This window comes from Crocodylus siamensis, chromosome 4 (assembly GCF_052110815.1).
Source record: "Crocodylus siamensis isolate JL-2025a chromosome 4, ASM5211081v1, whole genome shotgun sequence".
Taxonomy (NCBI): domain Eukaryota; kingdom Metazoa; phylum Chordata; order Crocodylia; family Crocodylidae; genus Crocodylus; species Crocodylus siamensis.
In genome coordinates this window covers 138,734,568-138,761,445 of record NC_143398.1, presented here as the reverse complement: position 1 = coordinate 138,761,445, position 26,878 = coordinate 138,734,568, and the positions used below count along the sequence as shown (strand labels likewise).

Sequence of the window (26,878 nt, the reverse complement as noted above, 5' to 3'; positions counted from 1 at the left end):
ACTAGAATTATTTAGTTGAGAAAGACTTTCGGTCTTCAAAGATTGGAAGAGTGGTTGTAAAGAAGGCAATAGATATTTCTCTGGGGTCAAAGGGGACAGGATTAGAAGTAATGGTTTTAAATTGCAACAAGGGAAATTTAAATTAGATATTATGAAGAACTTTTCCACTATGAAGGTGATTCAGCACTGGAATAGATTACCTAGAGAGGGTATGGAATCCCCATCCTTTGAAATTTTTAAGAGTGGCTGAAAAAACAAAATTAGAGAGGGTCGATACTTCCTTGAGCAGGGGGCTGACTTAATGATTTCCTGAGGTCCCATCCAGTCCTTTTTCCAGGATTCTAAGATCAATAGAAGCAAGCCAGCATTATAATAGGATGATCATATTATTAACCAAATGTAGGTCAGTCACTTTCTGGTCAGGCTCTGTACAAGGCATGCGGGGCAATTTCATCCAGTTTCAGCACTGGTGCCCCAGATGCAAACCAGCGAGTTAAGCAGAGGCAGTACTACAGTGGTTCTCAACTGAGGTGCTGCTAAATTAAGAAAAAACAATTATAGATGTTTTGGGTCTAGAATTGAGAACTACTGTTCTTGGCAATAGAAATAATTAACTTTCTTTTCTTCTTTTGTTTGTTAGTAAGTTTAGCACTTAATGGATTTGGGAAATTAGTGAAAAAGCAAAATCAATACATGATGTTGTTGCATCCATGATTTTTATTTCAACAACTTTTGTTATAACTGCATAAAGGAAATGCATTGTAGAATATTTCTGTAAAAAAAAAAAAAAAAAAGAGGACTCTAATATGGGAACTCTGTACAGGCTTTGCTATGAAATTTTTATGAGAAGTGGGGAAAGGGGTCTGTTTTTACAAGTCTTGTGACTTAGCAAAGGTCATAATTGTTTGTGTTTGCCAAGCAGTCAGAGGCCCCAGATCAATGGCTTACTGTGCCAGGCAACTTATACATTTATAGTCTCTGCCCTGAACAGTTTAAAGACAGAAATCTAGGAAATGTTTCCATGAAATTTTAAAGAGCACAAGAGAGTGACACATGGTCCAAGTGCACACTTTGCTGACAAGCAAAGATAACAGGACCAAGGAAGGCGAAGGATATATTTCTGTCACCTAGGATGTACCATCAGGCTGTGCATGTACAACAACCAGCAGCCTCCCATCCCATAGATGTAAGTATGTCTGTCAAAAAGATCTTATGCACAAATCCAAGAAGGCAATTTCAAAAAGGAGGGCCCAATTTGTTTTTTATTCATTTAAAACCTCAAATCAATTGTTGGTAATGTAGTTCCTCCCTTCTTTAGGTATTTGAGTCTCTGTGATCCTTTTCTTTATCCATTTCTGATCCCTCTTCTCCTCCCCTAATCAGGTTCTTCCTGGAAAAATAATCCATACTTTCTGAATCTATGTAAATAGAGAAAAATCTGGTTCACAAATAGCCACCATGCACAAGCATTCTTAAAAGCTTCCATGAAGTGTAAAAAAAAAGATGAAAAAAAAGGAGGGGGTAGATTTTTTTAAAAAAAGAGCTCAACTGGTTTAACTTTGTTTCCCATTGAAGTTAAGAGGATTATTATATTCTACTTCAATGAAGAAGATAAACTGACAGTGAGTGCTGCTTTAGATCTCAGCCAAACTGTAGAAAATAGAAGTAGCAGTAGTGTATTGAAACCATCCACACACACGCATACACCCGCCCAAAATGGAAAACCTGCAATGTTAGTATGAAAACAACTGCATGGATCATAAGTATCCTACAATTAATATTCCAGCATTGGATTCAATGGTTAAATACCCAGCTAAATACTGACCAATGATCACACCCACTGTAAAGGTATATCTTTCTGTCACAATGAAAATTCAACTTACATTCTGAGATCATAGTATTAAAGAAAGACTGCCTTAAGCAGTACCAGATAACTAAGTTTAAACCTAGCAGCTGTTCAGATGGGTCTAGACCCTTTTTCCTCTGACAGACAAGTTTGGACATTTAAACCCCAATCTAAAAGAGACACAACATGCAAAGCAATGAGTACTACAGTACATCAGAAGAAATACTAAGTCCTCTGTATTTTATAAAATTATAAATCTTTATAAAAGATTAGTTTTTCTCATGCACATATGACATCATATATATATATTTTAACATGAATAAATACATACCAATTTTGAAAATATATAATAGTAAGACTAGTTCAAAGCTTTCCAATGCCCTTTTTTACAAAAGGGAGCCAATTTTACAATTCATATATTTCTTTTGTAAAGTCATACTTACCATCCAAAAAATCTAACCTAATGTCCAGTTCAGCTCCCTGCAACTTAACTGAATTCTATTAAATATTCAGGATAGATTTGGTTGGCATCAAAGATAACAAAGATCTTCGGATTCCAAGTGTTATCCACACAGCTGTCATATAAGTTCACAAAACTCCCATCTTTTGAGGGAGGCCTTACGTATTTTGGTTCGCCATTGATATAGTCACCAGTTAATACACGGGCAAGAAACATGACTTTATATGTTCTTAACAGATGGCGCTGAAAGTTCACACCATGAATCTGAAAAGTGTCTCCATGTTTCATATCTTCTTTGCAGAACCGACTAGAGTATGAAGCATCTTTTGCAAAATATGTCCCTTAAAGAAAAAAAAAAAGAATGAAAGAAATTGATGATCATATTGTCATCAGTTATAAAATTCTAGGTTTTCCAATTCTGATCCTACTTACTTTGAAAGTCAAAAAGGTAACAGTTAAGAATCAAACCCTGGTCTTCTATGCTTGTAAGTCAATCCAACTAACTTAAAAGAATTACCACATTTACTTGAATTTAAGACATCCATGAATTTAAGATGACCCCTACATTAAGATTAGATTCTATACATGAAAAAATTATAAGTTTGTTGTAATTTTCCATGTACAGAAATCTAATTATTTGAGGGCTGTCTTTAATTCATCCCTCAATACTGTAGGGGGGCAGACAGTGGGGATACAGGTGGTGTGGGAATGTCAAACAAACAGTCTGACCCCTGCTTGTGCCTGCTCCCCTGCCATCTCTGCCCCCACAGCCTCAGGCCCCTTCTTCCACCTCTGCTTCTCCCCCCTACCCAGCCTCTGCTCCCTCCACCCCCCCCTTATCTTTGCTACGTGCAAACAGGCTCCATCCCTGTTCTAGCTTGAGACACAGAGCATGGCAACAGCCCAGCCCCTACAGCAGCCATGTGTACTTTGTGCTGCTGCTATGGGCCAGGTACAGTGCCCCAGGCTGCAGCATGGACAAAGCCTCCAAGCATGGAACAAAGGTAGGGTAGGACAAGGGGAAAAGGGCAGGAAAAGGCTGCAGAGGTAAGATGGAGGGGGATAGGAACAGTTGTGGGGAGGGCATGCAGCAGCTGTGGGTATGGCCCTGACTCTCTATAGAGGCTGCAGCCTGAGCTGCAGTGGTTCCCCCTCCCTCACTTGTACATGATTCTAGGATGAAGGTTTCCCTCTCATGTTAAATGGGGTGGAAAGGACTCGTCTCAGAATCAAGTAAATGCCAACTATTAGTAGAACACACCAAGATTTTTCAAGGCATGAACATCATAAGAAAAACTGCCTCACAAACTACCTCACACTACACCCCAATTCAGTTATGGAAACTATAAGAACTGCATACAAAGAGCCTCCAAGCATTGTGTTAAGTTTAGTTAAAAACAGTTAAAAGTATGGAACAAAACTGACCAGGTCTCCATACATATGCAACAAATACCCCATGCAAACCAAAGCACGGGAAACACTGCACTACAATGTGATAAAGGAGACTGACAAATGTACTATTCAAATTACATGGTTGGTAAAAATGTCATATTTTACCCTTTCCATATACGGAAGCATGCATGCCATTTATTCTCCAATCAAAGTTATGAATGCATATTGCTTCTACAAATTCATTGCTAGTGCCATGAAATAACATGTGCTCATTAATGGTAGGAACATGTCTTTTCTTCTTTAGCTGAGCTTTCTTCCTGAAAAACAAGCACAAGAAAAACTTTCGTAATCAAAATGAAGCTAACTGTATTTCCAAGATGGAAAAGCTACTCCAACAGTTGAAGAATTTAAGAGCTAAAATTCAAAGTTACAAAGTTACCCAATCAGAAAATGACTGAGACTAGAAACAGAGTTGCACATAAACGGGTTTAAGTGACCAGAAACTGGTTTAAACCTGTAACAGAAAAGAAGTTCAGTGCACTTAAGCCACTTTCAAAATGGCCGAAACTAGTTTAAAATACACCTGATTGGATGTAGTATCAGACTTAACTGATTTAAGTTAAACCGGCTTATGGAGCTTCTGTACTAGATCCAGGAGTTAAATATTGAAGCAGGTGTTGAATATTCAACATCAGAATTTTTACGCAGATTAGACAAAAATATGCCAAGAGGTATAGGTGATCCTGTCTTGGGTAAGAAGGATGGATTAAATGAATTTGAGAGGTCCCCTCCATCCCAACTTTCTGTGGTTCTAAATGTTGATACTATTCTTCCATCAGTTCAGACCTCTGCCATTTAAGATTATTTTAACACAACATATAAAACATTTATTTTGGAAGTACTTAATATCGGATTATTGCAAGTAAAACCCAAGATTATTAAAACAGAAAAAAATACCTCTTTTTCTTCTAACGGTCTTTTCTCCATTTGACAGCCCTTTTGGTACAGTAAGTCATTACTCATAACCAGTAGGCCAGGAGGCATGAGCCCCAGACATTTATGGGTGCCAGAATGGTTTTGAGGGGTTTTGAGGCTTCAGCTGCCATAGGCTCTGGCTGCGCAGAACAGAGGAGCCAAGGAGTTAAGCCTACTGCCTGCCCCTGACCTCTTCTCTCCTCTCCAGAAGACACCATGAAATTAAGGGGTTTATATCATCAGTCAGCATGGGATTTGGTGACAGTTGTGGGGACATGGGAGCAGGACAGGCAAGAAGCTGAATTCCTTGGGTAGGGGGACACCTTTCCCTGCTCCAAGCAGCCAGAGTTTTTAGATGCTGGGAGCCTTGAGGGCCCCCCACTCCCTGGGTCCCACAAACAAGTTGGAGCCTACAGCTGCCCAGGATGCAAACCCTACCTATATCTCTGTGGTAACTTTCTGCAAATGGTCTTTCACAATGAAAGGAAAAAAAACAAAAAAGAAAACACAGGATCGAATAATGTGTTCCACTGACAAAAAAGGCAAAAATTAAAAATAGTATGTTCATCCCAACAACATTTTTTAACTAACAGTCTTCAAAACTTAACTGCCTATTTAAAAAAAAATAAAATGGATACCAAATAAAACAGTTTTAGTTCAGTATCTGAGATTTGTCTTAAAACCAGTAGACCACAAGACCCACAGTGCCACTAAACAACACAAACATCCAAAAATGATTTAGGTACAAAATGTATGTGGTATTTACAGCAAAGGTCACTTAGTACATACCACAGGCCTAACTGTGCCATCAGAGCCACACTTATAGGTTTCACAAGATTTGAGAAAGGTGGTCATGAGAACACCTCTGATAAGGAGTGAGTGCATATATTTCCTTCCCCAATTCTCTCAGTCACACAATCATAGAAAATCAGGGTTAGAAGGGACCTCAGGAAGTCATCTAGTCCAATGCCCTGCTCAAAGGAGGACCACCCCCAATTGGATCATCCCAGCCAAGGGTTTGTCTAGCCAGGTCTTAAAAATCTCTAAGGATGGAGATTCCACAACCTCTCAGCACCTGTTTCAGTGCTTTACTAGTGAGAAAGTGTTTCCTAATATCTAACCTAAACTTCCCTTGCTGCAACTTGAGACCATTACTCCTTGTTCTGTCATCTGTCACCACTGAGAACAGTCTAGCTCCATCCTCTATTGAGTCATCCTTCAAGTAATGGAAAGCTGCTATTAAATCCCCCTTGGTCTTCTCTTCTCCAGACTAAATAAACCCAGTTCTCTTAGCCTCTTCTGATAAGTCATGTGCCCCAGCCCCCTCACCATTTTCTATAATCTATCAGCATAATCCAGTCTTTTCTAGTTGAGTTTCAAACAGCTAGAAAAAAAAACTTTCATCCAAGACTCATTCCCACTAGGCATCAAGCAAGGCAGTTAACCTTTCCAACTAAATCTGTTGAAACAGATACAAAACTGAGATTTAACCACTACACTGATGTTGAACCCTTCTTCCCACCCATAATTTATCTGTCAGTATAATGACAAGAACAGAATCTGGCAGCAACTGACCTAGGAGATAAGACTTTATTTCTTTTTCCACAAAACTGAGTCAATGCAGACAACTCTGATGTCAGCTCAATATGGTATCTGGAGTGGGAAGACAGTATGCATCTACTAGAGTCCACAACAATAAATAATCTGCCCTGTACAGAGCTGACCACTATCTATTATTGAACTGAGCCTACGGTCATTACTTTTTTTTACTAAAAATACACAACAACTATAATATTCAATCACTAACACATGAGCTTTTATGACAGAAAAACTAACATTATGGTGGCCAAAATGCATAATGAACAAATTGTGTCAAAAAGCACATGCTGTTTGTATTCAGCTACTTATCCCCTCAAAGAAACAATATGCTTTTTTTGGAAAGAAGTCAAAGAAAAAAAGGATGTCATTTTTGTTCTCAAATGGTATAGTATGTGCAGCAGTGCCAAGGAGGTGGTTTTCAGGGCGCCGGCTGGGGCGGGGGGTGGGGGGACGACAGGGTTTTTTTAGTTTAATATTCTCTTTCAAGATCATATACTTAATGAGCTTCTAATGACTCTAAAGATATCAGTGTCCTGAATCCTACTTTTTCCCCATCATCAATCACAGATTAATACATTTTTTAAAACAGAAATTAAGTTTTTACCCGGCAGAGCAGGCTTGTATTACAGCAGTGCTTTCTGTTTGCTCTGCTCCTCTGGAATGTGAGCTTTCAAAGCTCACAACTCAAACACTGGAAAGTCTGGCCATGCTAAGGTTTACCACATATCACCAGTTTGTTATCCCATACAGGGTATAGGGGCAACCATCTCTCTCTGCAATAGAGATGTCACAAGGAGCCTGGAATCCTTCTTTGTATCACAGGCTTCTGGGCAACGATCACTTTATTGCTGATGAAATCCACCTGCTCCCAATGACTGGGTAAGAGACACAGGATGGCTTATTTCACCCCAGACATACTCTGATGGACAGGCTGAAAACAGCTGACCTTTGAAGATCGCTGCCAGTATCCTACACCCACCTCTGTACTGAAATAACCATACTTTATATAATTATATTAGATTTCTACTCCTGAATTCATGCTTCCAAGGATATAAGAGTGGGAACTTGACAACTTTAGAACACAATCTACCACACTGAAGTAATAAAACAGTAGACCCTGCTGCACATCAATTCCTTCTCTGAGCAAAATTAGAGAAATATAAAACACATATCTGCACCAAGAACTCAGTAGTGAACAGAGTTACGCTATAATTTGCCAACAGTTATTATTCACAAGACACTAGAAGTTACCTTATTTATTTATGCAATGTACTCACCTCTACCAAAAATTAGGAATAAAAAAAATTAGGGGAAGGAAGTGTCTTTTTTTTTTTCCCATTCTGCCTCCCCAAAACACAGTGCATGGCGTATTTAAAGGTACACAGTATGCAAATAAATATGGTAAGTAGCCTATAACAATGGGGAAACCTTGTTTACAGAATTCTTGAAGCAGCAAAATGGCTATCTTTTTATTATACATGTATATTTATACATTTAAATATACTCTATACAAATAGGTATAACAATAGAAAGTTAAGACAGAAGAGTGACCCATTCAAAAGACTGGAAAATGAGAAAATTAAGACTCAACATGCAGCCATAACTCATCATCTTTTATTTGAAAAGTAACTTGTGATAAATATTTACAACAAACGCCGTACAATTTATTTTTTATCTTAATATTATTCCTCACATTGATCTAATTCTCAGAATAATCCAATATATCTTTATGCTGCCCCTTATATATATCTTTTTTAGAGTATGCATCTGCAGCTCTAGGGGCAACACAGTAATAATTATTTATGGTTCACAAGAGCTAAGGCTAACCAGGGAAAAGAGGAGGGAACAAAATTCAGGAACTTTTAATTCTTTTAGCACTGTTCAGTACATAACGGGAGAAAAAAGCAGGGTTCCTCCCCAACCAGAAGAAGCTTTAGTAATACATTGAGCCTCAATTTATGGTGTAGAACTGTATCCAATATACATCATCATACACTAGCTTTCATAATAAGAAGCTAATGGTAAGCATCATTAAGTTCTATACCCAGAAAATATTTGGATCTGTGACAGGACTACTGCCATATACAATGCAAGCAAATAACAATTAGACAAATGAAGAAAGAGTTTATGGAGAAAGGATGCTGACACTAAACAAATATTTAAAATAGATGCACTTGAATACTTCTGCTACATTCCTTTAAAATTTGTTCAATTAACTAACTTTACTCAACATTTATTATTTTAGAGATAATCTCACCTGCAATAAAACTCCCACAAGTCTAGGTTTTGAATTCTCTGAATTCTTTTAATTCGGTTGCTATCCATTGTTTTCGCAAAGAAACCAGAAACCTCATTATACTCATTTGTCTGTTTTTGCAAAGGAATAAGCTGTGTGTGGGAAGGGGGAGGGAGAGAGAGAGAATAAAAAGGTTAGTATTTTCATTGAGGTCCGTATTCCTTCATCCTGCATGGATGTATACATTTTACATTTTTCAAATCATATCTTATCTCTTACCTGATATGGTTCATCTGCATTTACATTTTCCCAGTGTGGAGGCATGGGAATAGCCTCATTTTCACAGATGTAACTTCAAACACAAAAGAAGAAGTAAAAATAAATGACTCAAGAGCAGAAGCTTTTTTTTCCTCCTACAGAATTCCTACTTTGTAAAATATTTTGTACAGAATGGATAATTTAATAGGTAATTCGGTCTTGAAGTGGATTCAAATTCAAAAGATGTTTATTGTCAACTACCAGGGACAAAAGCAAGAGATCTGCTAAAACCATCACCTATAGTTAACACCTGGGTGAATCACTACAAAAATGTTTCAGTGCCATGATGTGTTTTTTTTAGAACTAAAACAGTTTTATTGTGGAACTCACCCAAATTCTGATACAATATTGGAGGGCAGTAATAATAAGTAAGTTTTACCATGATCCAGCTACACCAAATGCTAAAAGTTAGGCTTCTAAATCAATATCTATGGATGCCTATATGCTCTGCATTTTTTTTTTACAGAAAACTGGGAGCTGCTTAGGGTCAAACCCTCTGACAGTTAAGCCATTGTTTAAATACCAAACTATGTAAGTAGAGCTTAAAATAATTGATTTAATACACAATTTGTTTTAAAGCACTAAAATGGTACAACAATATAGAAAAAGAAGAGGACCAACAGGACACATGGAGTGCTAAATATAGACACGTGGAGGAAAAAAAAGCATTTATATTTTCTGTAGCATACTGTTCAATTCTCTCAGCTGTTCTGCTACTAGCACTCTCTGCTTCAGAACGGAAGCCAGAGAAGCAGTTGCAAAATGGAAATGCCCACTATTGTATTTACCTGAATCCAAGATGACCCTGAATTTAAGACAACTCTTCAATTTGTTATAATTTTCCATGCATAGAATCTAATTATTGGAAGATCATCTTAAATTTCTCCTGACCGCTACAGCAGGGAAAGCAGTGGTAGGGGGACAGGCAGTGAAGATCAGGCAGTGGGGGGCAGGCAGATTGCTCCCTGCCAGTTGTGTCCCCCCCCCGGCCACTTGTTCCCCTTGTGCCTGCCCCCCTAGCAGCCTTAGGCCCTTGCCTCCATCTCCCATCTACCCCCACGCTGCTTCTACACTCCCTCTCCCCCCCGCCCCCCCACTGCTATCGGGATGGGCTTGGGCTATGTTCCATTTCCTGGGTTGCAGCAGGAACAAAACCTATGGCACTAGAGCAAGGGTAAGCTGGGAAGAAGAGGAATAAGGGGAAGGTTGGGCCTGACGCTGCAGAGGTGGCAGAAGCAATTCAGGGGAGGAGTGGGGAAAGGCCAAAAGTGGCTATGGGGAGAGGCGGGGGGAAGGGCCAGCAGTAGTTTTAGCTGTGGTCCCCACCCAGAGCTGAACCCAGAGTCAGAGCCAGAGCTACAGCAGCTGCCTGTCCCCGCTACCTCATATTTCATTCCGAGGTAAGTGGCTCACTACCCCCCAAATACACACACACAAGGTTACATGGGAGAAAAGCCTTGTCCTGGAATCAAGTAAATATGGTATTTCACACAGATGTTCAGGGGCTGAATTACATATTACGTTAACAATATAGGAATTTTGAACATTTGAATTTATGCTTATTATTACAATGGCCAATTCTGGACAATTGCTACCACAGGTTGGCTGATCTCGTGCAGCAAGCTTTAAACTAGCTTTGCCTGGGGTTGGGGCCACAGGAAGACTTAAGGACACTTCCCAACCAAGACAGGTGACATATGCAAGGAGTACCTACGTAAGCAACAGAGGTCCAAAGAGTCTTGAAAATCAGGGGGTGGCACACGCAACAATTCAAGGCCTTAAATACCTCTATACCAATGCTCGTAGTATGGGGAATAAGCAGGAGGAACTTGCCCTCTGAATAGCCTGTTCAAACCCGGACATAGTAGGGCTTACAGAAACATTGTGGGATTCATTCCATGACTGGGCAGTTAACATTAGGGACTATAGGCTTTAGAGGCGAGACAGAACAGGAAGGAAAGGCAGGGGTGTAGCACTCTACGTCAAAGAGCAATACACATACTCTACCAGTAGGATGGGGTCAGAGAAGGGGCAGGCTGAAGTGCTCTGGGTCAAGATACAGGGGGGTCATGGGGAAAGGGACTTAATGGTGGGGGTCTACTACAGACCTCCCAACCAAGGCGAAGAGCTGGACCGTGAATTCTCGGGTCAGCTTGCGGAGGCACTTAAGGCAAGGGATGTAGTTGTCACGCGTGATCTAGATTACCCAGATATCTGCTGGGAGGAGCAGTCAGCCAGGTCGGACCGCTCACGCAGGTTCCTGGCTGAAATACAGGACCTCCATTTAACCCAGGAGGTGCACAGTCCTACCAGGGAGAATATCCTGCTAGACCTGGTCCTGGCCACAGGCAATGACCTGGCAAGAGGGCTCCATGTCCTCGACCGCCTGGGCAATAGTGATCATTGCTTGCTGGAATTCACCATCCAGCACAAGGTGTCAAAGCTCTGCAGCAAGACAGTAGCCCTAGATTTTAAGAGGGCTAACTTCAACGAGTTGAGATTAGCTGGAGAGATGCTAGGGTCCTCGAGGGTAGGGGAACTCAGTGCCCAAGATGAGTGGTCGTTCCTGAAGGAGATGATACTCAGAGCCCAAGGGATGACAATCCCAACGAGAAGCAAAGGGGACAAGAGTGCCCAAAAGTCCCCCTGGCTGACCAAAGGCATTCGTAATGCCCGATTGCCAAAAAGGAGGCGTACACCCGGTGGAAGGGAGGGGCTATAACCAAAGAGGAGTATACCTCCACTGCGGGGGTCTATAGGGGAGCTTTTAGAAAAACTAAGGCAGATATGGAGCTAGGGCCAGTGTCAAGGATCAAAGATAATAAAAAGTCCTTTTTTAAATATATAGGGAGAATGAAGAAGGCACCGGGTAATGTTGGGCCCCTGCAGGATATGCTTGGCAATCTGGTGGTTGCACCAGAGGAGAAAGCATAGTTTCATAGTTAGTAGGGTCGGAAGTGACCTCAGCAGATCATCAAGTCAGAACCCCTGCTGTGGCAGGAAAGAGTACTGGGGTCAAACAACCCCAGCAAGGTGACTGTCAAGCCTTGTCTTAAAGACCCCCAGGGAAGGAGCCAGCACAATTTTGCTTGGAAGTTGGTTGCAGATCCTAGCCACCCTGACAGTGAAGTAGCGCCTCCTGATGTCTAATCTGAATTTACTTTCTGCCAGCTTGTGACCATTATTTCTAGTCACTCCTGGTAGTGCTCAGGGGAACAGAGACTCCCCCAATGCCTGCTGGTCCCCTCCGACTAGTTTGTAACAGGCCACTAGATCCCACCTCTGCCTTCTCTTGTGGAGGCTGAACAGGTTCAGGTACCGTAGCCTCTCCTCATAGGGTCTGCCCTGCTGCCCCCTGATCATCCGAGTGGCCCTCCTCTGGACCCTCTCCATGTTGCCTGCATCGTTCCTGAAGTGCGGCGCCCAGAACTGGACGCATACTCCAGCTGCGGCCTGACCAGTGCTGCATAGAGGGGAAGGATCACCTCTTTGGACCTGCTTGAGATACATCTGTGGATGCATGACAAGGTACGGCTGGCCTTCCTAACTGCATCCCCATACTGCCGGCCCATGTTCATCTTGGCATCAATGATGACTCCAAGATCCTTTTCTGCCTCTGCACTAACAAGAAGGGAGTTCCCCAGCCTGTAGGTATGGTGCTGGTTCTTCCTCCTCAGGTGCAGCACCTTGCACTTGTCAGCATTGAATCCTATCCTATTCTCATCCACCCACCCCTGTAACCTGTCTAGGTCCGATTGTAGCCTATTCCTTCCTTCTAACATGCCCACATCCCCCCACATCTTAGTGTCATCAGCAAATTTGAATGGGGTGCTTTTTACCCCCTCGTCCAAGTCAGTGATGAAGATGTTGAACAGTGCGGGCCCGAGGACCGAGCCCTGGGGGACCCCACTGCCCAGATCCCTCCAGGTCGAAGCAGACCTCTTTAACAAATTCTTTGCCTCCATTTTTTTGTGCAGAGACCAGGACTCCCCTACTGAGATTCAAGACGGACTTGGGAGAAACGCCACCAGGCCTAAAGTCAGGGAGGACTGGGTTAGAGAGCTTCTGGAGGGGCTGGATGTGTTCAAATCAGCAAGTCCAGATGCTCTCCACCCCAGGGTGTTGAGGGAATTGGCAGGGGTTACTGTGGGGCCCCTGGCATGGCTTTATGAGTGCTTGTGGTGCTCTGGCTGGGTGCCAAAAGACCAGAAGAAAGCCAACATGATCCCCATCTTTAAAAAAGGGAAGAGGGAGGATATGGGCAACTATAGGCCCGTTAGTCTAACTTCAATCCTGGGAAAACTCTTTGAGAAGATTATCAAGAAGCACATCTGTGATGGGCCAACAGCATGGTTTCATTAGGGGCAGGTCCTGTCAGAGCAACCTGATTGCCTTCTACGATCAGGTCACAAAAGCACTGGATGCAGGGCCTTTGCCAGCACGGTCTCCGACCCCATTCTCATTAAAAAAACTAGGTGACTGCAGTATTGATGCCTACACAGTCAGATGGATTGCAAATTGGCTGAAGGGTCGTACACAGAGGGTAGTGATGGATGGGTTATTTTCGACCTGGAGGGAAGTAGACAGTGGAGTCCCCCAGGGCTCGGTCCTTGGGCCCACACTGTTCAATTTCTTTATTAGTGACTTGGACGACGGGGTCAAAAGCAGCCTGTTCAAATTCGCTGATGACACCAAGATTTGGGGTGAGGTGGGCATGCTAGTAGGGAAGGACAGATACCAGCAGGACCTGGACAGGCTAACCATACCTTGTCGTGCATCCACAGATGCATCTCAAGCAGGGCCAAGGAGATGATCCTCCCCCTCTATGCGGCACTGGTCAGGCCGCAGCTGAAGTACTGTGTCCAGTTTTGAGCCCCGCACTTCAGGAGGGATGTGGACAGCATTGAGAGGGTCCAAAGGAGGGCCACCCACATGATCCAGGGACAGCAGGGCAGACCCTACAAAGAGAGCCTATAGGACCTTAACCTATTCAGCCTTCACAAGAGAAGGCTGTGGGGGAGCAGATGGCTGTCTATAAACTGACTAGGGGGGATCAGCAGGGTTTGGGAGAGACCTTGTTCCCCCGAGTGCCCCCCGGGGTAACAAGGAATAATGGCCACAAGTTGTTAGAGAGTAGGTTTAGACTAGACACCTGAAGGCACTACTTCACAGTCAGGGCATCCAGGATCTGAAACCAACTTCCAAGGGAAGTGGTGATGGCTCCTAAAGAGGAGGCTTGATGTCTACCTGACTGGGGTCATTTGAGCCCGGTTCTCTCTCCTGCCCAGGGCAGGGGGGCAGACTAGAAGATCTACAAGGTCCCTTCCAACCCTACTTCTATGAATCTATGACAGCAAAATTAACTGAAATTGAGAATTAAATTAAAATTCTAAAAGACTATATTCAAACTAGACGATAGTTGTGGCAATGTCACTGCAAAGGTCAGCTTACTTTGCTTACAAAACAAAAATTCATAACTTGACTAATGCCTGTTTCAAATGTGAAGACACCAATTTGTAAAACTCAGTATAATCAGATTCACATGTGTATTCTCATGTGCTGGTACTTCACATCCGCTTCAGTGTCAATGACTACACAAGGTGGGAAGGCCAGACAGAATCTCTCTTGAGCGTAGGCTCACTGACAAAAAGAAAAGTCAAGTATGTGTACTATGCAAATTAAAATGAGGCAATTAGCTATTATGACAAACCTCCTCTCTTACCATGTCTTTTCTTTCACATTTTTATTCCACTTTTTAGCTCTGACTTGGTAAAGTACTTAGGTGAGGAATCCCACTGATGCCCTTGCTGAGGAATAGGCTGGGCATAGGTTTCAGAATCGTGTTGAATCAGGGTTTAGCCTTTGATACACTTTGCAAGCTATTAATTCACATACTTTACTTTCTCTAATAAAAAGCATCCTTTTGTCATGCTTCCTCCACCAGACCTTCTATTCCTAGTCTCACTTCAATCAGTCTCTCCAGATTTAATTTGATTTAAAAAATGAAGCAGAAACTAAAAAATATTTCCAGTTTACTTTACTCAGAGTTACAGTGAATTACATTCAAACAGGTAGTCACCTATACTTCCTACCTGAAAGCGCTGATAGAAAAGGGAGCTCGCTTTATTGGACGTTGTTTTTCAGTAGTTAAATTCGTTTGCTTCATCACTGTACATAAAACCAAAATTAAGTGAAATCCAGAAGCATTCAGGCTACAGAGAGGTAAAGCATTTAAATACAGTATATTATGCAGAAAAATGATACCAGTAGAATTGCCCAAAAGAAACTGTTGTCTCAAGTTAATATGTTCATATAAGCATTTCAAAACATTTGGCCTCCAACTCTACTCATATTGCAATACAGAAACATTAGGACTTCCAAACACCGTGGTAGTTAGCACGCTTTAAATGAGGGCTAGCCACTTGGTGATGCCTGAGAGATTCAGCCACTAAGCTCTGTGGGGCTGGCAGAGCTGACTGGAGTGCAGCTGGTTCTGCCCACCTCCCAACTGCGCTCCAATCAGCTCCGCCAGCCCCATGGAGCTCAGCCCGGTGGCCAAAGGCGGGCAGAGCTGGGGCTGTGCTCCATCTCCCGGCACTGGGCTGAGTTCCACGGGGGCTCTCCACTGGGAGCTGAGAAACTCTGACCCCAGTGCTGGGAAACTCAGCCTGGCTGGGAGAAGTGCTTCCCCAGCCGAGCTGAGTTTCCCAGTGCTAGGTCCCAGGCGGCAGAAGCAGCCTCCTGTCATCCAGCAAGCAGATTGGGGGTCCACCTGCACCCCTGGGAGGGCTCTGCCGGACTCCTCCCAGGGGTGCAGGCCCCTGATCTGCCTGCCAGATCACAGGATGCTTTCCTGCTCCCCAGCTCCTGCTTGTCAGCAGCTTGAGGTACAGTTTCCTAGAAACGCCTGTACCTACCTCCTTGAAACTTGGCTTCATGCTCTCAAAAGGGGCTACCATACTTCCAAGATTCATCAGAATCAGGCCAAGAAATGACAAAATTATAGGACATTTTGTGCTTCTGCATTATAGCCTACGGACAAAATGTTGAAACAGCAAAATTGTTTTGACGAAACGGAACAGAAAAGTGCTTTAGAAATGAAACTCGAAACAAAACACTGTTCCATCAGAACGCTGCTGTTTCACACAGCCCTATTACTGACCTGTTTCCTTTTTAATGGTCTTGATGTTCCACTAATCAAGCTAGCTCTTTTTTCTCCAATTCTGCTCTGTTAGCTGCTCCTGATAATGTAACTTTTATTTCAGTCTTGGAGACTGGTTTTAACCCATTCCAATAAAGTTATATTTGCTTCTGCATCAATCTTAAACAGAATAATAAAGACCTAGGCCCCAAGCTTATTAGTAAACCTTCTAGTTTCTTTTTACTTGGAGAAAAATGTATAGTGTGTTATATATGATGATACACCTCATCATGCATGCCTACCTTTTCAAACTCCATGAATATACTCATGTTCTAACAGTCCATCACTTTTTAGCCTCAGTACTGCTGAGCAGAAACACAATAAAGAAACTGCTTTACGCAGTACAGAACAGAGATGCACCCTGCAATCCCATAAGTCCTTTCAAGGATGCTGTGGGGTGCCAAGCCATGTTGGCACTGGTAAATGTGCAGACATGATTCACAATATAAACCCATGATTTTAAACAGGAAATAGGAATAAGTGTTAAGAACATTCTGATCTAGTATGATTTTTCTCAGTTCTTTGCAACAGAAGAATTGTTTTATTTTTACAAAGTAAAAAACCAGTGAAAGCTAAGAGCTGGCAGTTTCCAAGGAGTGACTTGAGTCTAAGAGAACCACAGGTATAGAACATCCCTTCCCCTGAGCCTAATGGCAGGACTTTCCAGAATTTAACATGAAACACTACATAAAACCATAGGTGCAATGGTTGGCAATACTCAAAGAAGTTATTACAGTGCAATTGTCAAAAAGGTCAAATGCATTTACAATTTAAAATGTTGTGGTAACTATAGTGAAAACTAGTGGTAACCCATAATAAAGGGTATGCACAATATAAATGAGATTTTGACCTAAAATAGTTTTCCAGTAAATTGTATCTGGTAATACGCTGATTCTTAAAGCACAGTTTGATTGTTGCATTGCCTGCTAGTTGAATTAGATCATCAATATTTCACAAAAAGCTTCCATTATGTATTAGCATTATTCAAACAGTTTCTGAAATTGGCAGAAATCTTTTTGCAACACAGTTTGGGGGGATATTTAAAAAGAAAACAAGCTGTGTGCCCTTTTCAGTGACTGTATGATAAAGCATCTCTTATACAATGAAAGGGTCAGGACAAATACTAGAGGCTTCTGAACACAGCATACTACATACATTCATTTGGCTAGAAAACTGAACCATACAACTGTTTCCCTAAAGCTTCACATGTATGTTCATGTAAGAAAGGCCTTCTCAAGCCTGACTCCTTTGCACTACCAAACAAGAACTTGTTGAATTCTGGTTAATTCTTGTCATGGGACACTTAGAATTACTTTATTTTTAGAAAAGACATACCTGAAAAGTCTAACCTGTAGTTAAATTTTGCAGTAGTAAAACAAAGAGAGCCATGTGGGTTCATTCTGAAGCTCCTTTCAATGTCTTCACTGCTAACTGAACATTGAGTGTTTGAGTCAGTCTTCAAAACAAACCAGAAAGCACAAGTTTAAATGTTTACATATAGCCAGTTTGATCGTGTGGAAGTTATCATAGCCAATAGCCCCACATATAGTTACCTGAAACATGTGCCATTTACCACATTCAGCCAAATAAAACCAACCCCACTGGGTATCAGTTGTATCCATGTCCTCCACAGCACTCTCCATCTTGGTACAGAATTCATCTGCTGCCCCTTGAAGAATCTCCTGAAATGTCCATAAGAAACAGCTTCTGTGAAAAATGCGTTATTGTGGAAACCCACAATTTCAGAAGCACAATTGGGAAAAAAAAAAAAAAAGATCAAGACAAATTGAGCATAAAATTCTTATTTAAAAAGAAAGTTGGGTAATAACTTTACAAAGTAATTACACAAGGCAAAAAAGGCAGATCTCAGATACCCTAAAAACACTGCTACCTCTTAGTAAATACTGCTCCATAAATTTACCAGATTAATAGGGGTGCAGTGAAAGAATGGTTAAGACATCCCACTATGGATTCAGAGGTGCGAGCTCCAGCCTGGCTCTAGACTTATTATAAAAGCTGCCCCCAGCCAAACTAGCTGTAAATAGTTCAGGCTGAGTCAAAGGTGGCCAGATGTGATGGCCAAAGGTGGACACCCTTGCTTTGTGCTGTTGGCTACCAACACTGGAATGTCTTAATTATGCTAGCTCAGTGGGCAGCTAGGCTCAGGATGGCTATTTGACTGTACGCTCATTTAAACCCTTCCCATGAGAATCCTCTCTCAAATATATGAAAGAAACAAAACTTTGCAGCAAGCTGCAACAGACAACAGATCCAGGCTTTTTGAGACGAAGAGGTGACAATGAAGGAGTTCCAGAATGGAAGGCTCTGTCATCAGGCCAGTCCCTATGTAGCCAGGGGAGCTCAAACACTTTTACTGCTTTCAAGTCCTGCCCAAACATGGAGAAAGGAAGATTAAGTAATCCAAACCAGCTTTTTTAATTTCACTGGGTAACAAACAGGAACTAGTGCCAATCATGGAGCAAAGATGTAACATATTCCCTGCGACCATCTGAAAGTCTTCCACGTTTGATCTTAACAGAGACTCTTAAAGTAATCCAGTCTTGAGAGACAGGTAGCTGCAGCAAACTGTGCATCCAAACTAAAGTTTACAGCATGAAAAAGTCTTGTGAGAAACTGAACTGCTATTATTGGGCTGCCAAAAGCATACAGAAGTTCATTCTTGTGGCTCTTCTGATATACTTGCCAAAAAAACCCAAAAGCTTATTTGTGTTACCAATTCTAAATGCTGATTTAACTATTGAGAACAATTTTAAAATGCAGCTTGACACTTATCAAAAGTGAAAGTTATTTAGCAATCAGCAAACTGTCATTCAAAATACTATAATAAAAAGATTAAAAATTAAGAATGTGAATAAATGTATGCTGAAATATATCATTCTTAAAAACCTGTGTATAGAAAAAGTATATCTCTAGTTAGCAAAAAGTAACATATTTAGCATACAATGAACTAAATCAAATAAACTTTTTTTTAAACAGAACCAGAGAAGAATTAAACCATATTTAAGAAAACAACTAAGAAATGTAAATGCAAATTAAAAATAAATTTGATTAAGATAGACAAGCTTTCCCACTCACTGATTTCCCTATGATTAGCTGCTGCCCACCCAGTTACATATCTCCCTCCCAAAAGCAGAGTCCAAGACCCACTCTTCTAAATCTACGCCCCCACCTTCTGGTTTACAGAAGTCTGTGTTGGTATGCAAAACTTCAAGTTGATGGCAGACGTCAAAGGCATAGGATTGTAATACCTACAATACATCAGTCTGAGGTTGGCAGCCCACATCACTTGTAACAAGTGTGATCGGTAACCAGAGTAGAGGGGGCTCCAAGGAGATGATGCTGAAGGTTCCAGGTGTCCACCTTATGGTGAGGGACTCCTCAATTATGGAATAGTTTTGTTCTCGTGGGCAAAGCTTTTGTCTTAAAATACAGGACCATGTGTTTGCCATCCCCAAAGTTCTGAGAGAAAACATCTCCAAGGCCTTGCTCTGAGGCAGCTGTCTGTAAAATAAATTTCTGACCTGGGTCATAGTCAAGACTGCAGCACCACAGTAGTATAAAGTATCTGTTTTATTTTCTGAAGGCACCAACACATGCTGGAGACTGCTCTGGGTGGGGTAGTAACTGATGAGAACTGCAGGATAAAGTCTTGATAATAACTTGCCAATCCAAGAAAAGACTTCAGCTACTTTTTGGATTTGATACAGGGAACTCTACCAAGGCTGTTATTTTTATCAAAAAGGAACCTAAACTCCCCATTGCCTAGCACTTACCCCTAATATCTGGCTTCTGTACAGCTCAGTCAGCATTTTGCTGTGTACAACATTAGGCCTGTGGCCCAAAATGATTGCAGCACTGCCAACATGCTGCAGATTTTCACAAGTGCCTGAAAAGCACACTACTACACTGTTGAGATATGCTTCAACATACTCTTGGTGCAGCTGATGCATCTTAATCCATTATAGACCGGAATGTGGCTAAGGCACCAAGGAGATCAAAGAGGAAGGCTCTAAACTGGAAGAACCCCCAAGGTCTGGTGAATGCTATTAGTTCTCACAATTCCAAAGCAAGGCAGATTTGCTAGTACCTTTGTGGCCTTCCCCAGCTATTGTAACAATTCATTGACACAATATGGGGTACAAGGTATGCCTCAGTTTATGGAAATCAATGCAAAACCAGATCATCTTGTCCACTTTGGGAACCAATATGATCAGACTACACCATTCATTTGGCAATTCTTCAAGCATCCACATGTGTGACGTATTCTGTACTTCCTTTCTTACCATTTCTGATACTCGCTCTGATACTCAGGAGAACCCTTTTTGGATGGGACACCCTGGTTTCAGGACAATCTGATGACTAACCAGGGTGCTAACCCCCTGGTGAGGTTGTAAATACTTCTGGAAAGTCCTCCAGCAGGGACCTTGCTTCTTTCTGATGAGCTGTGGACTGGTTTTCCTCACAGAGCAGCTTCAGTGGTTGGGAGTCAAACTGTTTTCTGCATTTTCTGAATGTGCTGTTAAGGCTCACCAGTTTCAGAAGAGGTTTATGCAGTACATCTGGGACCTGTGCCATCTCCCTTCCACATGAACTTCATAATCCACCACTCCAACTCATCTTCTGATCTCAGAGGGAAGGTCCCTACCATTTAGCAAGCATTTCATTCTCTAACAAGAGAAGCAAACCCCAGTCCCAAGTCAATACACGCAGACTCATGAATTCTTATAACAGTGTTGCTCTTGAGTGTGGTGCATAGTCCTGGGATTCTCCTGGGTGAATGCTCCCACTAGATTCAGCCAAAGTACATACTATATGACATTATGACACCACATGCCCTGCATCTGCTAGGTCTTGTGAAGGCAGTCCAAAATGCCTCAGAGTTGTCTCCTGTGCAGGAGTTCAAAAGGAGAGAGCCCCAATGAGGACTGGGGAAATCTCATGGATAGTAAATAGCAAATAAGGTAGGAACGTATCCTATTTCCAGGGTCCTTGTGCCACATACTTCCTCAACATCCCCTTCAAAGTCCAATTTAATTTTTCCACCAGACCATCCATCTGGGGATGGTAGCCAGAGGTCCTGACAGGTGGACTGTTAAAAAGAGTCCATACTTCTTGTAGCAGTGAGACAAACACCATAGCTCCTGCAGACCTAAACACAAAAATATTTTTAATAGCTATGTGGCCACTGTTTGGGCCAAGGTATTACAGACAGCTACTACTGCTGCCTACTGTGCAGTATAATCCATGAGCACAAAGATTAAATGACACCTAATTGCGTTTGGTTCCAAAAGTCTAACTAGGTCTATGCCAAACCATTCAAAGGGAGTACCGACCAAGGGCAGAGGCACCGGTTGTGCCCAATTCCTGGGGCATGATGCCACCAACTGACACTCAGTGCAGGACTAGCAGTGGTCTTTAATATCCTGATAAATCCTGGGTCAAAAGAACCTGGCAAGTACTCTATCTTCATCACCAGCAATGATTTAGATGATGGGATTGAGCATACACTTAGCAAATCTGCAGAGGATGCCAAGTTGCGAGGACCTAGAAACACTTTGGAGGGTAGGGCTAGGATCCAGAATAACCTGGACAGACTGGGAAAAATGGTCTGCAATCAAATCAAGGAAAGTGATTCTTCCACTCTGTTCCGTGCTGGTGAGGCCTCACTTGGAGTACTGTGTCCAATTTTGGACCCCATGCTGCAAGAACGACAGATTAGAAAGTGTTCAGCAGAGAGCAGCAAAAATGATTAGGGGCCTGAGTTATGATTAGAAGTAAGACTTATAAGGAAAGGCTGACAGAGTTAGGGTTATTCAGCTTAGAAAAGACTGAGGAGGATTTGATAACAGTCTTAATAAACCTTAAGGACAATTCTAGAGAGAATGGAGATGGGCTTTTTTTGGTGGCCATAGGGGACAGGACTAGAAGCAATGGCCTCAAATTGCAGTAAGGGAAATGTAAGTTGGAGATTTGGAGGAACATTCTGACTATAAGGGTGGTCAAGCATTGCAACAGGCTACCTAGACAAGGTGTGGAATCTCCATCCTTGGAAGTTTTCAAGACAAGGCTGGACAGACACTTGGCTGGGATGGTTTAGTAAGGGATGATCCTGCCTTGAGCAGGAACTTGACTAGATGACCTTATGAAATCCCCTCCAGTCCTACTTTCCCATGATCCTACAGAGTAGGTGGCAGAGCACAGCAATGGCTCCAGCATCTCATTAAGGACCCTTACCTTCAAAATCCCCCAGCAATCCACCCTATCCCTTTTCTTCTTCAATATCCTCATGAGGCCACTACGGAATTGACGAGATGATACCAATGCTGCTACTAACAGTATACCAATGTCCCCAGATGTGTAGTTTATTTTTTTCCAAACATAATCAAGACTACCCCAAGGCTACCACAATATGCTTACAACAGTGGTATTCCACCCATGGCTTACAGGTAACAGGTTGGATGCCAGATTCTCCAACACTGCTCATGGCCATTTACAATTTAAAAGTAAAGAAGGCTGACAAGGATTGCTAAGGTTGTCCACAGCTGCTTTACTTGCACAGTATTGTTGGACGGGGACATCAGATGTTGAGAAACACTGGATTACAGGGTGGAATGAATTTGAGCTAGCAACCATAGGAAACCCTGATTTCCAGGGTTATTGATGGGTACAAAACCAGCTACAATTTTAACCACATCTTCAAATATACTCCTTCAGACACCTGCATTCCTTTGACAGGATACAGGTCACAAAATACAGGGGGGAAAAAAATCAAAGGAGTAAAGCATCCTTAGCTAAGATTATAGTGATACAATTATAAAATAATTTCCAGTGGTTTTCAAACTAAACTAATATATAATCACCTAGACCCTCCGCTTAGAGAAAGCTTTCCTAACAAAAATCAAAGCAGCCAAATCAATAACCAGCTGATAAGAACCATGTGTTAGGGAAGGGGGTGGATGGGATGGGATGGGATGGAGGGAAACCATGACTCCATGAAGTCCACCAGGGATCTTCCTGTACAGATCAAATCATGGCTGAGAGGCTATACAGAAAGTATCAGATGGTAAAGCACTGGAAAATTTCCAAAGTTTCTCCAAAACTGGATCAGTTATATTTTTTGGAAGTTTATCTTCAGAACTGTATGGGACAACAGGTTTTTTTAGATCAGAAATCAAAAGACCCAACTTCAAATCCTTTGTGATTGTGATAATATACCAACTTCTGAACAGCTTGGGGGCTCCATGCCTTCAGGCCACACATGACACAGCCGGTGCCCCACTCACTCCCACTGCACGGGCCTCACAGGACCACATATCTTCAGTGCTGTGGGCCTCTTGGGTTCCACAAGCTGCACAAAGCCACCTTGCCCCTCAGGGCCCCCATGACAGCAAAAGGAATACTAGAGGGAAGGGTGTCTGCACTGAGAACCCAGAGGCCACACATTAACCCTTCACAGGCTAGATATAGCCCACAAGCCACAAGTTGGAAAGTCCTGTACTAAACAATCCCTTTTCTGTTTTTCTAAGCACACCTTACCATTTAAGCAATACTTAATTAGGCATGGCTTTACAACATGCTAAGACTATAATGAAGACAAATGTAATTTGGAGCTGCCAGCACAGATGCATCAGATCATGATGGGGAGATATGATGTTTTTGCCCTCTGTACTGCTTTGGAATGCAAGTAGTTTTAGGAGACATTGACAAACTGTAGAGGATTCAGAGGAAGGCTTTGAAAAAAATAATCCGAGGACCAGGGGGGATTGACTCATGAGGGAATGCGACTAGGTGACCACAGTAGCCAAAAGATGACAAGTGGTGTGGGGGTGAGGGACACACGACATCATAGTTATCTGTATTCTACTGGCTCCAAAATATGCCATGCATTGTTACATACATGCATGCTCCTAGCAATGAATTTAAACTCTAAGGGTGCCAATACACATGCAGGGAGGCTGCTCCAACACTGTAATTAATGGAGTCTGCTTCGACATGCTGTAATCAAATTTGCTGTAGGATGGTAATTACTGCAGTCCAGCTGACCCTAGTATCACATCCAACAGTGTCCTCATGCTGAAAAATGGTGGCAGGGCACTTTAAAGCTCATTTGACAAGCTTTAGTACAAAGCACCCTGTTGCCATTTTTCAGCACAGAGATGCTGATACACGTAACACTCCAGCCACCTTAATTAGCAGAGCTCTGAGTGCCCCCTCCTGTCTTCTGCAGCATGTGTATAAATGCCCTAAGGTCTCAATCCAAGGCAGATCCCAGCACGTGTTTTTTTCCATAGGGTCACGACCTAGACCTAAAGCAACACTAACAGAACAGGCAAACTGCTGTTTGGACTCAGTAAAAATGACATTCTACCTTTGACTATTCATGGTGCCCCATAATTTTGCATCAAGTCTGCCCAGCATACACCAAAGAAGTAGATTTTGTTGATTATTCCAGTAAATATTAACTGAAAAGCACCCTGTTCAAATCTGCTGATGACACTAAGATGTGGGGGGACGTGGGCACATTGGAAGGATGCAACAGGCTACAATCAGACCTAGACAGGTTACAAGGGTGGGCGGACGAGAATAGGATGGGCTTCAACACAGACAAGTGCAAGGTGATGCACCTCGGGAGGAACAACCGGCACCATACCTACAGGTTGGGGAACTCCCCTCTTGAAAGCACAGAGGCGGAAAGGGATCTGGGGGTCATCAGTGACTCCAAGATGAACATGGGCCGGCAGTGTGGGAAGGCAGTCAGGAAGGCCAACCGCACCTTGGCATGCATCCACAGATGCATCTCGAGCAGGTCCAAGGAGGTGATCCTCCCCCTCTATGCGGCACTGGTCAGGCCGCAGCTGGAGTACTGCCTCCAGTTCTGGGCGCCACACTTCAAGAGGGATGTCGACGGCATCGAGAGGGTCCAGAGGAGGGTCACTCGCATGATCAGGGGGCAGCAGGTCAGGCCCTATGAGGACAGGCTGCGGGACCTGAACCTGTTCAGCCTCCAAAAGAGAAGGCTGAGGGGGGGGATCTTGTGGCCTGTTATAAACTAGTCAGGGGGGATCAGCAGGCATTGGGGAAGTCACTGTTTTCCCGAGCACCGCCAGGAGTGACCAGGAATAACCGTCACAAGCTGGCAGAGGGTAAGTTTAGGTTAGATATCAGGAGGCGCTACTTCACAGTCAGGGTGGCTAGGGTCTGGAACCAGCTTCCAAGAGAAGTGGTGCAGGCTCCTACCCTGGGGGTGTTTAAGAGGAGGTCAGATGAACATCTTGCTGGGGTCATTTGACCCCAGTATTCTTTCCTGCCATGGCAGGGGGTCGGACTAGATGATCTGCTCAGGTCCCTTCCGACCCTAGAAACTATGAAACTATGAAGTTTGCAAGTTGCCAGGGTTCCTTTTCTCACTCAGAGACCCAAGCCAGCACCTGGAACTTATTGAGGCAGCTGGTAATGCAAACGATAGAGGAGACATCAGGTACTGTCCCTCGGCCTGGAGTGGCAACTCTCACAACAGCACCTGAATCAGTCAAGGCAGCCTGGGCCTGTCTGAACATACATGGCAAACCCACTTCTTCATTTCTCTAGTTGCAAGCCAGCTGCAACATAACAGCTGACCCTCAACTTGGGCCACCTCTCTCATGACATGTGGGACAGGTGTCTGACTTGGACAGCTGACCTGCCACTCGCATAGCTATGGGCTGGGGAGAGCAGTGGCTATTCCTTATGCTTCTGCCCTGTGCACTCCCGTCTCATCTGCCTCACTTCTTGGCTTCTTGTGAGCTAAGGATCAAGTGTAGTCACTGCACTGGTCCAATCCCCAAGCCAAAATGGATTTAAACGGCAGCATATAGTGGAGAGTGCACCCCTGTTCAAATAAGGCCAGGACTCCTTAAGAGAGCCTCATAGTTAGCTTCCCACAGGCCAGTTTCCAGTGGGAGGATCTCGGTTACATGCCTACTTTATGGAAATATGGGACTCCTCCCTAGCTGGATCCTGCTGCCGCTGGCTGAGGGCAAGGGCTACATCTGAACCACAAGCTTCCCAGCCTGGGCCTGCTGGTAGGACACCTGCAGACGTGTTTGAAAGCATCTGAAGCCCCAGTGAGGACAAGTCCAGGGTGGAGGATTCTTGCCAGTTGCAGGGTCACATAGAGCGCACAAACAACGCTTAATCTGAAGGATTCAGACCGGATCTAACCAATTTGACCTGGGACACGAAAATTTTTCCGAAAAATAAATAGAAAAGTAAATAAAAATCTGCCACACAGCCAGGTCCTCACCCACCTCTGCTTCACACCACTGGGGTCCCAGGCCGGGCCCCTCTGCGCCCGCCGCCACATGGGCACAGCTGGGTCCTCCCTTTGGGAACCACTCCCGCGGAGAAGCCTATTTGGGGGCCGCGCGTGCGCAGGAGGAAGAGGCGGCGGCGGGGGGAGGGGGCGGTTGAGGGGAGGAAGGGGAAGCCCCGCCCCAGCCCGCCCCGCCCCGCCCCTCGCCTCGCACTCACCGCGTCGGCCGCGGGGCCCGAGGCCGGTCCCCACATACTGCTGGGGGAGGGGGGCCGGGGCCCAGCCGCTCCGAGCGCGTCACGGCTGCCGCCGCTGCGCGCTTCCGTTAACGACAGCGCGGGAGGGGGCGGGGCTTTCCTGCGCGGGGCGCTGCGGTCACATAGGGGGGCGGGGCGCCATGCAAATGAGGCGCTGCCCACCCGCCAGCTGTGGGGGTGGGGCGCTTCGCACCCGCGCGCCGGTCCGGCTGCATCGCAGCCCGGCGGTGGGCGCGGACCGAGGCGCTGCTTTAAGAAAGACTTAGCTCCGGGAAATCCCAG

The 26,878-nt window shown here is 43.6% G+C and overlaps 1 protein-coding gene across 6 annotated transcripts; it reads right to left on the bottom strand.

Annotated features, from left to right (window-relative positions):
- Positions 1 to 750: 750 nt before the first annotated feature.
- PARP11 (poly(ADP-ribose) polymerase family member 11) lies at positions 751 to 26,706 on the bottom strand. 6 transcript variants are annotated; one of them, XM_090043904.1, is made up of 9 exons: positions 19,218 to 19,316; positions 17,581 to 17,709; positions 17,363 to 17,483; positions 14,919 to 14,994; positions 8,788 to 8,860; positions 8,530 to 8,660; positions 3,864 to 4,015; positions 2,290 to 2,647; positions 751 to 1,418 (listed from the first exon to the last, which is right to left on the bottom strand). In XM_090043904.1, the coding sequence occupies exons 1-8, from the start codon at positions 19,305 to 19,307 to the stop codon at positions 2,334 to 2,336; spliced, it is 1,086 nt and encodes a 361-aa protein (XP_089900030.1). In that variant the 5' UTR covers positions 19,308 to 19,316; the 3' UTR covers positions 751 to 1,418; positions 2,290 to 2,333. The 6 variants fall into 6 exon arrangements, with proteins under 6 accessions (XP_089900030.1, XP_089900031.1, XP_089900027.1 ...); XM_090043905.1 differs by lacking the exon at positions 19,218 to 19,316 and adding an exon at positions 20,332 to 21,016 and having other exon boundaries at positions 752 to 1,418; XM_090043901.1 differs by lacking the exon at positions 19,218 to 19,316 and adding an exon at positions 26,558 to 26,706 and having other exon boundaries at positions 753 to 1,418.
- Positions 26,707 to 26,878: the final 172 nt, after the last annotated feature.

Bases quoted from the DNA above. Each gene is read 5' to 3' on its own strand.
- PARP11 (XM_090043904.1), bottom strand. From the start codon at position 19,307: ATGTATTGTAGGTATTACAATCCTATGCCTTTGACGTCTGCCATCAAC. The intron at 8,661-8,787 runs GTAAGAGATAAG...TCCCACACACAG, and splicing joins ATGCAGATGAACCATATCAG to CTTATTCCTTTGCAAAAACA. The intron at 4,016-8,529 runs GTGAGATTATCT...CTTGTTTTTCAG, and splicing joins TTGTGGGAGTTTTATTGCAG to GAAGAAAGCTCAGCTAAAGA.